This window comes from Lipotes vexillifer, unplaced genomic scaffold (genome assembly GCF_000442215.2).
Source record: "Lipotes vexillifer unplaced genomic scaffold, Lipotes_vexillifer_v1.1 scaffold230, whole genome shotgun sequence".
Taxonomy (NCBI): domain Eukaryota; kingdom Metazoa; phylum Chordata; class Mammalia; order Artiodactyla; family Lipotidae; genus Lipotes; species Lipotes vexillifer.
The window spans coordinates 2642611-2657146 of NW_006775143.1; the positions used below are offsets into that span (position 1 = coordinate 2642611).

General features: G+C 45.2%; 1 protein-coding gene across 5 annotated transcripts in view; it reads left to right on the forward strand.

Annotated features, from left to right (window-relative positions):
- ASTN2 (astrotactin 2) overlaps window positions 1–14536 on the forward strand; it is a 944548-nt gene that overhangs the window by 926602 nt on the left and 3410 nt on the right. For all 5 annotated transcript variants that reach the window (XM_007449713.1, XM_007449714.1, XM_007449715.1 and 2 more), the window contains 2 exons: window positions 2406–2506; window positions 4385–4568. In XM_007449713.1, the coding sequence (XP_007449775.1) occupies window positions 2406–2506; window positions 4385–4568 (285 nt within the window). The remainder of the gene's footprint in view (window positions 1–2405; window positions 2507–4384; window positions 4569–14536) is intronic.

Genomic DNA, 14536 nt, shown 5'->3' on the forward strand with positions numbered 1-14536 from the left:
GGTATTAAAGCTGAGAGGCCCTCTGAGATTTCCAGGTTCAGACCCTCTGAGCTAGTAGTGGTGGAGCTGGAGCAGAAAAATGGCAGCTGAGAGTTCAGAGTATGGGTTTTAGAGTGAGACAAACCAGGATACAGCTCTTGGTTTTCTCATTGTCTAACTGTGATTTTGGACAAATTGCCTAATTTTTTGATCTTCAGTTTCCTCTTCTGAAAGATGGAGATAATGAGAGTGATTATTATAGGAGGTTTTCATAAGATTAGAAAAACATGTGAAATGGCACTGTTTCAACATAGTTGGAGTTTGGCAAGTGTACCTAATGGATTTGTATTTGTACAGAGGTGATATCCACAGGCATTCAGTCAGAGGATAGTAGCTGATAGTGGCTAAATGCATGGGCTTTGGAGTCAGACACACCTAGACTTAACTGCCAGTCTCAGTAATTACTGTGTGGTTCTGGGCAGGCTGCTTTCCCTCTCTGAGCCCCATATGTAAAATAGAGAGAGTAATAGTAGTTATCTTTTAGGATCATCTGGGGGAATTAACAGCAATAATGCAGATAAAACTGCATAGGTCCCTGCTTGACACATATTAAGGACTCAGCACAAATTAATTAATTTGGACAACCAGCTCATATTTATTAACTACCTAATATGTGCAGTCAATCAGGGTTCATCATTCCACAACTTGCAGTCACAGTGTTATGCCCATTTTATAACATGAGGTAAGTTGAGGTTTGGGGGAAGGGGGAGAGGAAATAGGGCCCCTGGGACTGTAGTTTCTTCTACCTGACCCAGAAAACCCTATTCTCACTCACTCCACACTACTGCTCTACCCTTGAACGCTGGTGAAAGAGGGTGGCATGACAAGGACAGGATGCTGAGATGCTTAGCCCTTCTCCCTTCTATTCAGATTGTCGCTGGCCTCCAAGGATTACCTCTTCTTGAAAGTCTACTCACTCCTTTGACTTTGTTTAAACTTCAGAACTTGGAGATCCTGGAGGCGTGAAGGGTCAGAGAGCCTTCTCAAAGTAGGCCAGACAACCGTGTCTACTCTAGAAAGAATTCTGTGCCCTGGATTGGACCTGAATCCGCCAGGTCTGCAGTTTACCAGTTCTCTCCGTCGAATACCACACAGCCTGCCTACTGCCCCCAGTACGGCATGGAGCTGCAGGCAACAACGCTGAAAGCTGGGGACATGCCTTGTACCTAGAATAACTCCCAGACTCTATCATGGCCCACAGGGTCCCCACCCACCCATCTTCCCACTCATCTCTCTTTGCTACAGCCGCACTAACCGTCTACTCCTCCAACAGTCTGGATCCTTCTCGCCTCAGGACCTTTGCACTTAACTGCTTTTCCTGCCTGGAATGCTTTTCCTCCCATAAGCTAGTTCCTTCTCATTTTCATGTCTCAGATCAAACTTCTCAACAAGAAGGCCTTTGTGGACACACCTGTCTAAAGCAGCCACATCCCCCTTCACTTTAATCTATTATCATTCACCATTATCTATTTTTTTGCTTACTTTTTGTTTAGCTTTATGCAAGCAGGGACCTTAACTCTCTTGCACATCTTTATAATCTTAGCACCTAAAATAATTCCTGGCACACAGTTAATGCTCAACTAAAACTTGTTAAATGAATGAATGAAAGAATATATAAATGAGTATATAAAGCCATACAAGATAGCATCGGGGTTTACTTCTCAAGTCCTGGATTCAGACTGCTCTGCCCCCCAGTACCTGTGAGACCATGGAAAGATACACAACTAAGTCTCAGTTTTCTCCTTGGTGAAATGCAGGTGATAATAATCCCTGCCTTCTAGGTTTGCTACTTGTAAATTAAGAGATTATGTGCAAAATGCCCAGCAAGGCAGTTGGTGTTCAATACATGCTTAATAATTATCTATTTTTTCTTTCCAAATCATTTTCCTGCAGCCTAAGCATCCCTGAGTTCTTTTTTTTTTTTTTTTTTTTTAATTTTGCTTGTGGCCTTTTTTCAAGTTTGTTTATTTATTTATTTATCTTTGGCTGTGTTGGGTCCTCGTTTCTGTGCGAGGGCTTTCTCTAGTTGCGGCGAGCGGGGGCCACTCTTCATCGCGGCGCGCGGGCCTCTCACTATCGCGGCCTCTCTTGTTGCGGAGCACAGGCTCCAGACGCGCAGGCTCAGCAGTTGTGGCTCACGGGGCCTAGGTGCTCCGCGGCATGTGGGATCCTCCCAGACCAGGGTACGAACCCGTGTCCCCTGCATCGGCAGGCGGACTCTCAACCACTGCGCCACCAGGGAAGCCCCTCATCCCTGAGCTCTTTCAACTATTATTCCTGTGCTATGATTTTGTGTTCCTCTTTGGAACTTCCAGGGCCTTTTCTGAAGTCACAGCCTTGTGCTCTGTTTTCTTGTTGTGCTACAGGTTCACTCTCTATGCGGTGGATACACGAGGGAGGCACTCAGAGCTCAGCACAGTGACCCTGAGGACCGCCTGTCCGCTGGTAGATGACAATAAAGCAGAAGGTAGGTGACCCATTTCTTCACTTCCGAGGTAACTCCCACATTTTCGCTCTCTAAATTCTGCACCCAACAGTCACTAACCACCACTGCTTTCCTGCCTCACACACATATTGGCACAGGGAGAAGAAAGCCAAGGGACTAAGGAGGAGCATGGAGATAAATTAATCAAAGCCATGAAGGAAATTGAGGCTGACCAGCAGTATCTTTGCCAGTAGAAAGACTTGCTCCTCTTTTATAGAATCTGTGTTCTGACTTAGAGGCAAGGAATGGTGGAGAGTCAGAACCCCATGACTGTGTTCTGCCCCTTGGCCTAGGCTTTTAGGGACCAATCCCTTTCTTCCACTTCAGGCTACGCTACAGCTGGCAAATCGGTGGCACCTAGAGGACCACTTGGCTTTGCTGCACTCGTGGCAGATATCATTAGCCGATCACAGCACACCTTCCCATCTAGCGCAGGGGTGGCCTCAGAATCCTCAGCGTAGAGCTAGAGTCAGTAACTATCAGTCAGAATTAGCATGCAAGATGAAACCTTTTCTGCTATTCCTTGTCCATGAAGTTGTAAACATTAGGCAAAACACCTGTCAAAAAAATATGGAACCAATAAATCAGATCTACCATATACTTAGTTCTTAGACAATGTGTAGATACAGTTTCTACAAAAACATGATGGTAGCTCATGAGACCTGGTGGTCCACTTCAAGTTGCGCAGATATTTTCTAAGAACCCTGGTACAAGCAATGCAGAAGAGACATGCTCTTCATCTTTCAGGAGTTCACGTTCTAGGGGGAGAGAGAGAGAGACATTTCTTCAAATGGCTCAGTCATAAGCTTGATGACAGATGTTTGTGTGCTACCTACCAGACAAGAGGAGATGGTGAGATACCGAGTCTCAAAAGGGAGGGAATTTGAGATGGTTTCCTGAATTTTTTTAAGTATTTTTATTTTAAAATAACACACGAACATGGTTTTAGAAAATAACAGGGGACACGGGTCCGTGCCCCGGTCTGGGAAGATCCCACATGCCATGGAGCAGCTAGGCCCGTGAGCCATGGCCGCTGAGCCTGCACATCCAGAGCCTGTGCTCCACAACAGGAGAGGCCACAACAGGGAGAGGCCCACGTACCACTAAAAAAATTAAAAAAATAAGAACAATAAAGATCAGAGTAGAAAACTTTACAAAGTAAATGCTCCTTCCATCCTGAACCCAAGTCCCCCAGACTGTCCTGAAAGCAATTGCCGTTAGCAGTGATGTGGGAACATACATAAATTTTGTTCCAAGTCTTCAAAGATGAAAGAATGTGCCTCCTATTCAAGAGAGCAGCCCGTAATGAATTTTAGTTACATCAATTAGTAGGAATGACTGAAAGAGTAGAAATTGCCATGGATGACAAACAGAAGAGTCTAGATTTTCTCTGAAAGATTTTTGAATGGAGAGCTGTTAGACCTGATCACAGAAATGTGTCGGGAGTATTGCAGAGAGGAGATAGAAGTTGGCTGTTGAGATGAGCCCAAGACAGTTTATTTAAGCCTCTGCACTTGTTTGGAATTTTCTGTTAAATCACAGGCACAAAACTTATGTTAGTGAGTGCGATTATAAGCACTAATTTTGTGCCAGACCCTGTGTTGAGTGCTTTACATGCACGTTTTAATTTAGTCCTCCCAATGCCTCTCCAGACTATATGTCGTTATCTCCGGTTGATAGATAGGACAACTGAACACAGCTGGTCAGTGACATATTCAGGATGGAATTAAGGTTTGTCTGTCCCCAAAGACCACACTAGTGAACTCCTGCATGAATATGCCTCCCTAGTTGCAAGGGATGCTCTCGTCGTCCCTTTTTCCTACTTTCCAGTGATCTGTGCCTGCAATTCTTCCTCCCCAGAGATAGCTGACAAGATCTACAATCTGTACAATGGGTACACAAGTGGGAAGGAGCAGCAGACTGCCTACAACACACTGATGGACGTCTCCGCCTCCATGCTGTTTCGAGTCCAGCACCACTACAACTCTCACTATGAGAAGTTCGGTGACTTTGTCTGGAGGAGTGAGGATGAGCTGGGGCCCAGGTACGTGGGCATATGAGCACGAGTGGGGTGGTAAATTCTTCTTGCTTCCATTTGACTTTACTGGAGCCTTTCTTCCATAGGCTGGGAATGGGCTTTATAAAATAAGTAAGAGTGGCAGCCACCCCGGTCATGTCAGGGTTCGAGAGGGGAAGTGGGTAGGGAGAATGAAAGAATCTTGGAATTTTAGCTACTTAGACTCCTGGAATGTCAGATCAGAGACCTCAGTGTTCTTTCAGTCAGTCCCTCCCCTTATTCACCTTCCACTTACAGTTTTAGAGATGGGAAGCGTAGCTTCCTTGAGGGGATGTGTCCTAACCAACATCATAGAAGAGCATGGTGACAGGGTCATGGCCCCTAATCTAGGGCTTTTCCTACTCTTCCATAAGAAATCCGAGGTTTGTTTGTTTGTTTGTTTTTTCTGGAATAAAGTCCATTGGTAACCAAGACTAAATACATTCATAAATTCAACATGTATTAAGCCACAATTTTTTTGTCACCAGCAGTGACTATGCCAACCACTGTGATAGTTGCCATGGAGGATTCCACCATAACTAACACACAGTCACTATCTTCTGAAGCTTCACAAAGTAGTATCTGAAACAGTGGCTGCATTTCATGCCTTGCACCCAACAGTGACATCCATCCATTCATTCGACACAAACTTAGTAGCCCCTCTTTTAGGTCGGTAGTTGATAATGCAATGTTACAAATGTAGAAACAGTCCCTACCTACGCATAGCTTTACCGTTGCAGGTAATTAAACAAGCAGTTGCAAAGAATAGGAATAATAAGGGTCAAAAGAATAGACGAAAGGGGCCCTTTGGGGAGGCAAGGCATAGACACTCGGTCTAGGTAACCCAGTGAAGCCCCCATACGGGCTGAGACTCTGAGGCCTAAAGGGTGAGTTGGGGTCAGACCAGTGGAGGGAGAGGAGGGTTGGAGGGTTTAGGGCCCAGGGAGTAGTCTGTGAAATGTTCAGAGGAGATAATACTACATAGGCAGGGGATTTCCTCTTAAATTTTGGTCATTTGCCTGCCACCTTTATGATTTTTGTCATATCGCCGTACCATATGCAGTTCATTTATTTTCTATTTCTTCCTTAGGTCCACTTATTGAAAATACATTTGAAACGAAAACACTGTATCATTTTGTAAAGGGAAAACTAGCACCATCTACCCTTAATAAAGATTAAACTTAAGCATTCGGTACAATGGAAGAAAAACAAAGCCAGAAAACAGTGTAGTTCAAGCCTAACTGAGCCTGAGGCTTTCCCTTTAAAAAGGGAGATTAGCAAGTGTTAGAGAGGAACTTAAGACACAGTCCTGAACTAAAACTCTCTTTCTTAAAGTAATCTGGAGGAGGGGAAGAGAGTGACAATGGGAATCGAAATGCTTTTCCTCAGTGTGATTCACTGTTGTTTAATACTGGATCTGTGATCTTCCTGAGTACCACCTAAAATCCTTTCTCCTGCCCCAGGGGAACTCCATCTACACTTTGGTAAACACTGTGTGGAGGAACTGAAAGAATTTCTGTGTAGCCGGAGCCAAGTGTGTGACAGCAGGAGTGGGAAGAGATAAGAAGGGAGAGGTCAGCAAGGGCCAGTTCCGAATGCCCTGTAAGTAGGGTTAAAGAGTTTGGATTATCTCTCTAGGGTAATGGGAAGCTTTTCAAGTGTTTTTCACAGGGGGGAGATGTTATCAGATCTTCAAGGGATAAAGATCCCTCTGACTGCAGTTAGAAGCCTGGACTAGAGGTGTCTAGACCAGAAGGAGGCAGTGAGGCCATAGAGGCTGTTGTAACACTAATCCAGGAGAGATGGTGCCAGTGCCCTGGGACAGGCTAGTGTCTGTGGCACTCAAGAGGATTGTGTGACTTCCTGAAATACTTAGTAGGGCAGCGTGTTATGCCTTAAATAGCTTTAAAATTACCCTGTAAACTAGGCAAAGTAGGGTATCCTCCCCATTTTATGAATGAAAAGGAATTGGAGGCCCCGCAGGGTTAAATGAGCTGCCCAGAGTTTGCTATGGAGTCCGGTTCTGCCCCGAGCTTTCACCCTGAGCCCTTACAACACTTGCAGTAAACCCCAAGAATTCAAGGCTTGGTTGAGGGATAAAAAGGATCTTTCCCTGGGGCGGGCCTTATCTGTTTTGCTGGGTCCTGGATTGTAACTTTCTCCCTTTCACATGAAAGAAATGTTCTTTAGATAAAAGCTAAAAGAGAGCCGACAGACAGAAGCACAGAGCCCCAGATGAATGCTTCTGCCTGAGTCATCTCGGCTGCCATCTTGCCTGGGGGCAGGCAAAGGCATTCTACTTTATTGGGCTTTCCCACAGGGTTCAGGGATTTTAGGTGGAAGCTAAACCAGAGCTTCACTCCTGACTTTGTCTTTATCATCTTCTGGGGTCCTTCCAGGACATAAATCTTCTGGAAAGCCTTTCTGGTCGCCCACAGAGGCAGCACAACCCACTCAGTAATGGACCCGTTCACCTCCGGCCAGCTGGTCACCAGCCACTAGATGCCAACACCCACTGTGCAACCCAGCTCCCTCCTTCTTTGGTCTTTCTAGTCTCTTGAGGGAATCTGAGATTTCTCTGGTGTCCCACACTGGCATCAGCAGGAATCAAGGCAGCTGCATCCTAATCCATCCTGGCACTGCTAATAAACTCACTGTGCAGCCTTGGCCTGTGGCCCTCTCTGGCACTCAAACTCTTTATAAAATTGTTGCAGGAAGGGGGTCCCTTTCCAGAGCCCGAGAATGGGCTCTTGTGTAACACTCAGAAATGAATTGTCCGAGGAGACACATGTGCTGGCAAAGCAAGAGACTTTATTGAAAAGGGGCACCTGGTCAGAGAGCAGCAGGGTAAGGGAACCCAGGAGAACTGCTCTGCCACGTGGCTTGCAGTCTCAGGTTTTATGGTAATGGGGTTAGTTTATGAGTTGTCTCTGGACAATCATTCTCACTCAGGGTCCTTCCTGGTGGCACTCGAGCATCGCTCAGCCAAGATGGATTCCAGCGACAAGGATTCTGGGAGGTTTGTAGGACATATGAACTGGCTTCTCCTCTCTCCTTTTCACCTTTCCCGAATTCTTCCGGTTGGTGGTAGCTTGTTAGTTCTGAGTTCCTTACCAGGACCTCCTGTTGTAAGATAATTCATGCAAGTGGTTACTATAGGGCTTGGCCAGGGCGGTGGTTTTGGTCAGTGGTTCCCCTAACAAAACGATAGTAGTACTTTTTTTTTTTTTTTTTTTTTATTAGCAGTGAAAGAGCTGCTTTCTAAATAAAGCTTGCAAAGAACCCCAGGTCTTAGCAAGAAGTCACCTCCTCAGAGAATCCTCTAAAATTTCTACCCAGTCACTTTATCACACCCTCGTGTTTTAATTTTCTGTGTCGTATCTACTAGTTTTAGCATCCTGTATTGCTTATGTGTTTACTTCTGAGTTATCTATAAGATATTATCCCCACTACAATGTCAGTTTATGTATAGCTAGTGATCCTTTATGTCCCATTCACTCTTGTAAGTAGGTGCTAAACGATTACTTATTGAATAATTGGATAATGGGATGAGTAGATGTGTGAACCAGATGACAACAGAGCTGTTCTGGTAGAAGCTAGAGCGGGTGGCCTGGAGCCCCCCTGCTGGGTCTCCACTTCAACTTCCCCCCTCCAGTCCCACCCAAGGGTCCCTGAGGTCTACCTGAGCTATCAAGGATCTATATGGATCACAATCGGAAACAACTGAATTCTGCAAACTCTAAGGTTTCTCTAGCTTAAAAATAACATTCTAAAAAAAAAAAAAAAAAAAAAAAACATTGTCCTTGCAAATATTAAGAGACGTGAGGAAATCCTCACTTATTAATTTACGGGTTCATCGATTCGTTTAATGTGCTTACTGTGTGCCAGACCCTGTGCTGTGGGTTGGAAACAGATGAGTGAAGAAGACAGCTCCTGTTGAGATGGCCCAACATCTAGTGAGAAAAAGACTGGTCAGCAGGCAGATGCAGCGAAATATGTCACAAGAAGCACAGTATAAGGAGGGTGAGCAGTGTGCTTTAGAGCGACGTTTATCAAACTTCAGTGCACCGGCGAATCACTCAGGGGCCCAGTTAAAATTCAGATCAACTCCGTGTTCTAGGATAGGCCTGAGAGTCTGCATTTCTGACAGGCTCTTCAGTGATGCCAATGTGGCTTGTTAAAAAGCACCCTTTGAGTGACACGGTTCTGGATGCGGCTGTTGGTGCAGCTAATCCAGACCTGGAGCTCAAGGAAGAATTCCTGGAGAAGAAAGTGAAGTGTATGCTCAGAAGTAAAGGCTGAACAGGAGTCCTCCAGGTGGAAGGGGAGGAGTGCTCTCATTAGGAGGAGCAACCAGTGCAAGGGTGAGAGAGGGTGGGGTAAGAGAATATACCTTGGTCAGGAAGGATAAGTCTCCGGGGGGCAGAGAGTTCAAGGTGAGAAGGAAAAGGGAAAAAAACAAGGCTGAAGCGTTCAGCAGATGTCAGATCATAATGGCTCTGACGAGCCCTGTTCATGAGTTGTTCTTTCTTCCAAAAGCTGGGTAAAGGTTTGAGACAGAGGATCACTGTGGGCAAACGTACCATGCTTCTTAAGGGTTAGCAAGTATGCAGAACATCAAAGTGTAAAGGAGAGAGAGCGAGACTCTGCCTTGAGTTCATGTCCTAGCTTTGCCACCCACTTGCTGTGTAACCTTGGACAAATTTCATCTCCATTCTGGGCCTCATTTGCAACATGAAAGAACTGGACTCCAAAGTCCCTTCCAGCTGCGAAGCCAAGGAACCAGCAAGCCCTGAAGGTCATAGAGACCAGAGAAGAGGCACACCATGAGTGTCCTTTCACCTCTAGCCCAGCATGGCTTGTTTCTCAGGAACCTAGGATGGCTAGGATAATAAGAGCTTTTCCCAGGAGCACTCTGAGGTCTGGTATCATGGGATGAGCTCTATTAGGATTTTGTTGGCCTATAATCACCAAACCCCAAAATGTTCTCTACTCCTCTGTGGATTTGTGGTCATGTACCCCCATAAAATTTAGTGACAAAAGGGTGACTCTTGCTGCTACCTAATAAATCCATCAGGCCAATGTCCTCCAGAGCCTGGTTCCCATGGCAACCACAGGTTACTGCAAACAGCTGTTCAGAGAAGACCCGCTGCCACCCAGCTGTCCCAGCCATACGGTTCCTATTAGGAGAATTGAAAAACTGAACTTATAGGTGGCCAGGGACCAAAATTTGCTCCAGTCAGAATACCCTTGACCACTCTTGAGCTTCTCAATCCTCTCAGTTATGTCTGATTAAAATGATAGGGTAGGGAGAAGAAAGCAAGCACTTGAAGAGATTTGTTTCAGTGGACTTTATCTGGCTAGATTAGGAATGGTGGATTTCTGATGTCAGCCCCTCTTGCTTCCATGGCAGACATTGCTAGTAGCTCACAGAAATCATCCCAGGATTGGTTCATCCCAGGATTGGTTCATTCAGCCAGACAAGAAGCTTTTCCCATCTGAGAAGGATTAGCACATGCTATGAACTGTCATTGCTTTCTTCTTAGTGAAAATATGCAGGCCTGGGATGTCAGTGTACCTTTTTCAGTCCGAGATTATGTTAGCTCTTTCCTTAGATATCTTGGATTCACTCTCTTGGAATTTCTAGGACGTTGGGAACAAGAGCAAATTTAGGCTTCTAGAGCCATATTCCTGTCATCTCAGACGCACTTTTCTTTTTTCTGCATATTTTGGCATTTCGGAAATCATGAAGGTTCCTGAGAAACAAGCCATGCTGGGCTGCTCGTCAGATGGTATTTCTCTGTGAATCAAGCCCCTAATTCCTCTTAGATTAAAAACAAACAAACAAACAAACAAAAGCAACAAAGATCTGCTCCAGTCCCACTACGGTTAGATTCTGCTGTGGTCTGAATGTTCGTGCTGTTGCAAAGTTCATATAGTATTGCAAACCTAATGCCCAAGGTGATGTAATTAGGAGGAGGGGTCTTTAGGAACTGATTAGGTCATAGGAGTGGTGCCCTAATAAATGGGATTAGTGCTCTCATAAAAGAGGCCTCAGAGAGGTCTTTTGTCCCTTCTGCCATGTGAGGGGACAGTGAAAAAGTGCCTTCTGTGAACCAGGAAGTGGTTCACCAACCGCCACACCAAATCTACCGGTGCCGAGATCCCAGATTTCCCAGACTCCAGGATATGAGAAAGATATTTCTGTTGTTTGTAAGCTCCCTAGTCTACGGTATTTTGTTAGAGCAGCCCAAACAGACTAAGACAGCCTCTCTTCTAAGGCATGCTCGATTTGATCATCTCCAGTGAAGGGGAACCCACTGGAGGTATAGAAGGACCCCATCTACATTTAGAAGATTTTAGTTTTAAGGTTTTGTGTGTGTGTGTGTGTGTGTGTGTGTGTGTGTGTGTGTGTGTGTGTGTGCCTTCTGTTAGTTTTTGAGTGGTTTGTTAACACTCAAGTGCTTTGCTGAAGCGATCTGAGATGCTGTTCTTACTCTGTTAACCCTAGTCAAATCATATGACCAGCCTGAGGCTTACTTTTACCACCTGAAGACTGGGACTAAAGTATGCACTGTAGAATTGCAGTGAGGATTACACTTAAGACAATGTTGCATAGATTTCTGGCACATAGTAGGTCCTCGGGCACCTGTAGTCATTATCATCCCTGACCCTCAGGGTTTCCCCCTCTTGTTTTCAGTTACTAGAACAACATAAACATCTTCCTAAATCCCCGCTTCAGTGACACTTGATTCCTGCTTTCAGCACTTCCACAGAAGACTTGCTTTTGAGACAACCTTCAGCATCATGATCTGGCTGCAGTTTGCACATGTCCCTCTTACCAAAGTGAGTGGGGCTCTCCAGATGTGGCCTGACAAGGGCAGCGTGAATGGAAGTCATTATTTCCCTTAATCTGCCCTCTCAACTTCCAGAGGTTGTGTTCCAGTTTTTTTGTTTGTTTCGGTTTTTTATTTATTTATTTTTTGCGGTACGCGGACCTCTCACTGCTGTGGCCTCTCCCGTTGCGGAGCACAGGCTCCGGACGCGCAGGCCCAGCGGCCATGGCTCACGGGCCCAGCCGCGCCGCGGCATGTGGGATCCTGCCGGACCGGGGCACGAACCCGCGTCCCCTGCATCGGCAGGCGGACTCTCAACCACTGCGCCACCAGGGAAGCCCTGTGTTCCAGTTTTTTACAACTATACCATGCCCTTGACTCTCATTAAGCTTGAGGTCAGCTAACACAGAGACGTTTAAGCTCAGCTCAGGAGACAGAGAGGAGGGAGAGAGGCCAATGGGGATGTTTCCTTACTGTCTGTCCTCTTTTTCTCCATTCCAAGGCCCCCTTAGAATTAGGTTTGTGTCCGATAACTGTGTCAACAGTGGATCGGGTAATGGTGATGGGAAGAGAATGGTCACTCCAAGGTTCTACAGTTCCCCAAAGAAGCGGCATCTGAGTCTAGCTGCTGACTCCTTCACAAGCCATTCCTGTCTCAATCTTGCCTGCTGGGACCATGATAAATGAATGTGTGCTGTCCCTCCTTTACCTCTGACTTCCTATCCCACCAGGCCTGGGTCCTGTCTCCAAGGAGGAAGATTTCATTTCTGGTATTTGAGAAAAGTGGTCCTTCTGACCTGCAATTTCCCCCTCCAGGCAAAGCTTGGGGCATGCCTGGCCTTGGATTTGTGAATCTCCATTGCCTACAGTTTATCATCCAGCACGCTCACCTTTTGTCTCTCACCCGTGTCCCCCTCCTCGGCCTTTGAGCACCTCCAACCCTTCTCTTCATGGCTTCACCTTCTGAGTTCTTCTGCCTTTGTTGTCTCATTGCAGACCAAGGTGCTGAGGCATAGTGTACAGTGGAGAAAGAGCAGGGGACAGTTAGGCAAACTGACATTGGTTTAGTGCGTATTATATGCAAATTCCTGTGCTAGATACCTATGGCGGTAATTTCATTCCAGCCTAGTAGCAGCACTACAAAATAATTGTCTCTGTCCCCACTCTGCAGATGAGGAAACTGAGGCTCACGGAGAAGAAGTGGCTTGCCCTAATGGGCTCTGGAGCCTATGTCCTATATCTGCTATAAAATACGACTTTGAATCTTGGCTAACATTTACTGAGAGCTAAGCAAATTACCCAGGTTATCTCATCTTCCAAAAACATTGTTATTCCCATTTTACTTTGCAGTAACTAAGGGTTAGTATGAAGAACTTGCTCATGACCCACATAGCTAAGTTATAGAACTAGGATTTGAATCTGGGACTCCAGAGCCAAATATTTCATCTTAGCTCTATATACTTAGGAGCCCAGGTTCTAGCTTTGCCTTTGTTACTAACTTAAGGTGTTCCTTTAGGCAAATTATTTTCTAATTTCAAACCTTAGTTTCCCCATCCATACAAAGGCTGGGTTCAGTTGAGTTCCAAGATTCTCTCTTTGGAAATAGCTGGGCCCTTGGAGACAAAGCATTTGGTCATGTTGGAGGACTTGTCCTTCCCAGCCTCATCTTGTATTTACGACTTATCAGACAATGACTCTCCCTCACCCAGAAAACAGAATACCATGGCTCGAAAGAGTCTGGATGGTCTGATCTCTACCAAACTGACTTGTCTCTCACTCATTCTTTGCACTTAACCGTTTCAAAAAACTGATGCTTTATGCCCTCTTTAGCCCAACGTTGGATGAGCTATCTCCTCTGCCTTCCCATCTACCTGAAAAATTTGTTTCATCATTGAAGACCTAGCTCAGATGTTATGTCCCCTGGCAAGATTTCTCGGAGCCCCCAAACTAATGATTGGGTGCCCACTTCATATATTCCCGTAGCACCCAGCATGTTTTCCAACCCAGAACTCTCCCCCTAAATTAGAGGCTGTTACTATTTCTGTCTGTCTGTCTCCTGCCACTAACTTACATAAGTGCTCAAAGCTTAAACCAGTACACAAATCCTGATGGTGGAGGTGGTGGTGATGGTGATGTACTTTCTGACGTGTATCAGGGACTTAGTATGTGCCAACTACTTTTCTAAGAGAGTTTTACACTTATTAACTTATTTAATCCTCGCTTCAACTCCATGAGGTGGGCAAATGTTATTCCCTTTTTGTAAATAAGGAACTAGAAAGAATAAGTAGCTTTTTAAAAGCAAGAGGAGAAACAAGCCAGCACCCCTAAGTGCAGTGACAGGAAACACGTGACACCTGGCTGTGTCTGTTCGTGGTTCTTGCTGCTGGTTTTGACCTCCCCAGGTTTCATTCTCCTCAATGCAGCTAGAACCATTTTTAAGCAGTTTGTCTCTGGACCTGCTACTTTGTTGCTTGAAAGTCTTCAATAACCCCCCACTTACCCCTATTGAGGACTTACTATAGATTCATTAATGTTTTGTTTTGTTTTGTTTTTATACATCTTTATTGGAGTATAATTGCTTTACAATGGTTTGTTAGTTTCTGCTTTATAACAAAGTGAATCAGCTATTCGTACACATATATCCCCATATCCCCTCCCTCTTGCGTCTCCCTCCCACCTTCCCTATCCCACCCCTCTAGGTGGTCACGAAGCACCAAGCTGATCTCCCTGTGCTATGTGGCTGCTTCCCACTAGCTATCAGTTTTACATTTGGTAGTGTATATGTGTCCATGCCACTCTCTCACTTCGTCCCAGCTTACCCTTCCCCCCCTCCCCGTGTCCTCAAGTCCATCTTCTACCTCTGTGTCTTTATTCCTGTCCTGCCCCTAGGTTCTTCAAAAACATTTTTTTTTTTAGATTCCATATATATGTGTTAACATACAGTATTTGTTTTTCTCTTTCTGACTTACTTCACTCTGTATGACAGACTCATTAATGTTTCTTTTTTTTTTTTTTTTTTGATTTTTAAAACGACCTTTGTGGTCGATGTAGTCATTATTCCCATTTTATGGATAAGGAAACTGAGGCACAGCTGGTTAAACAATTTCCTCAATATCACAG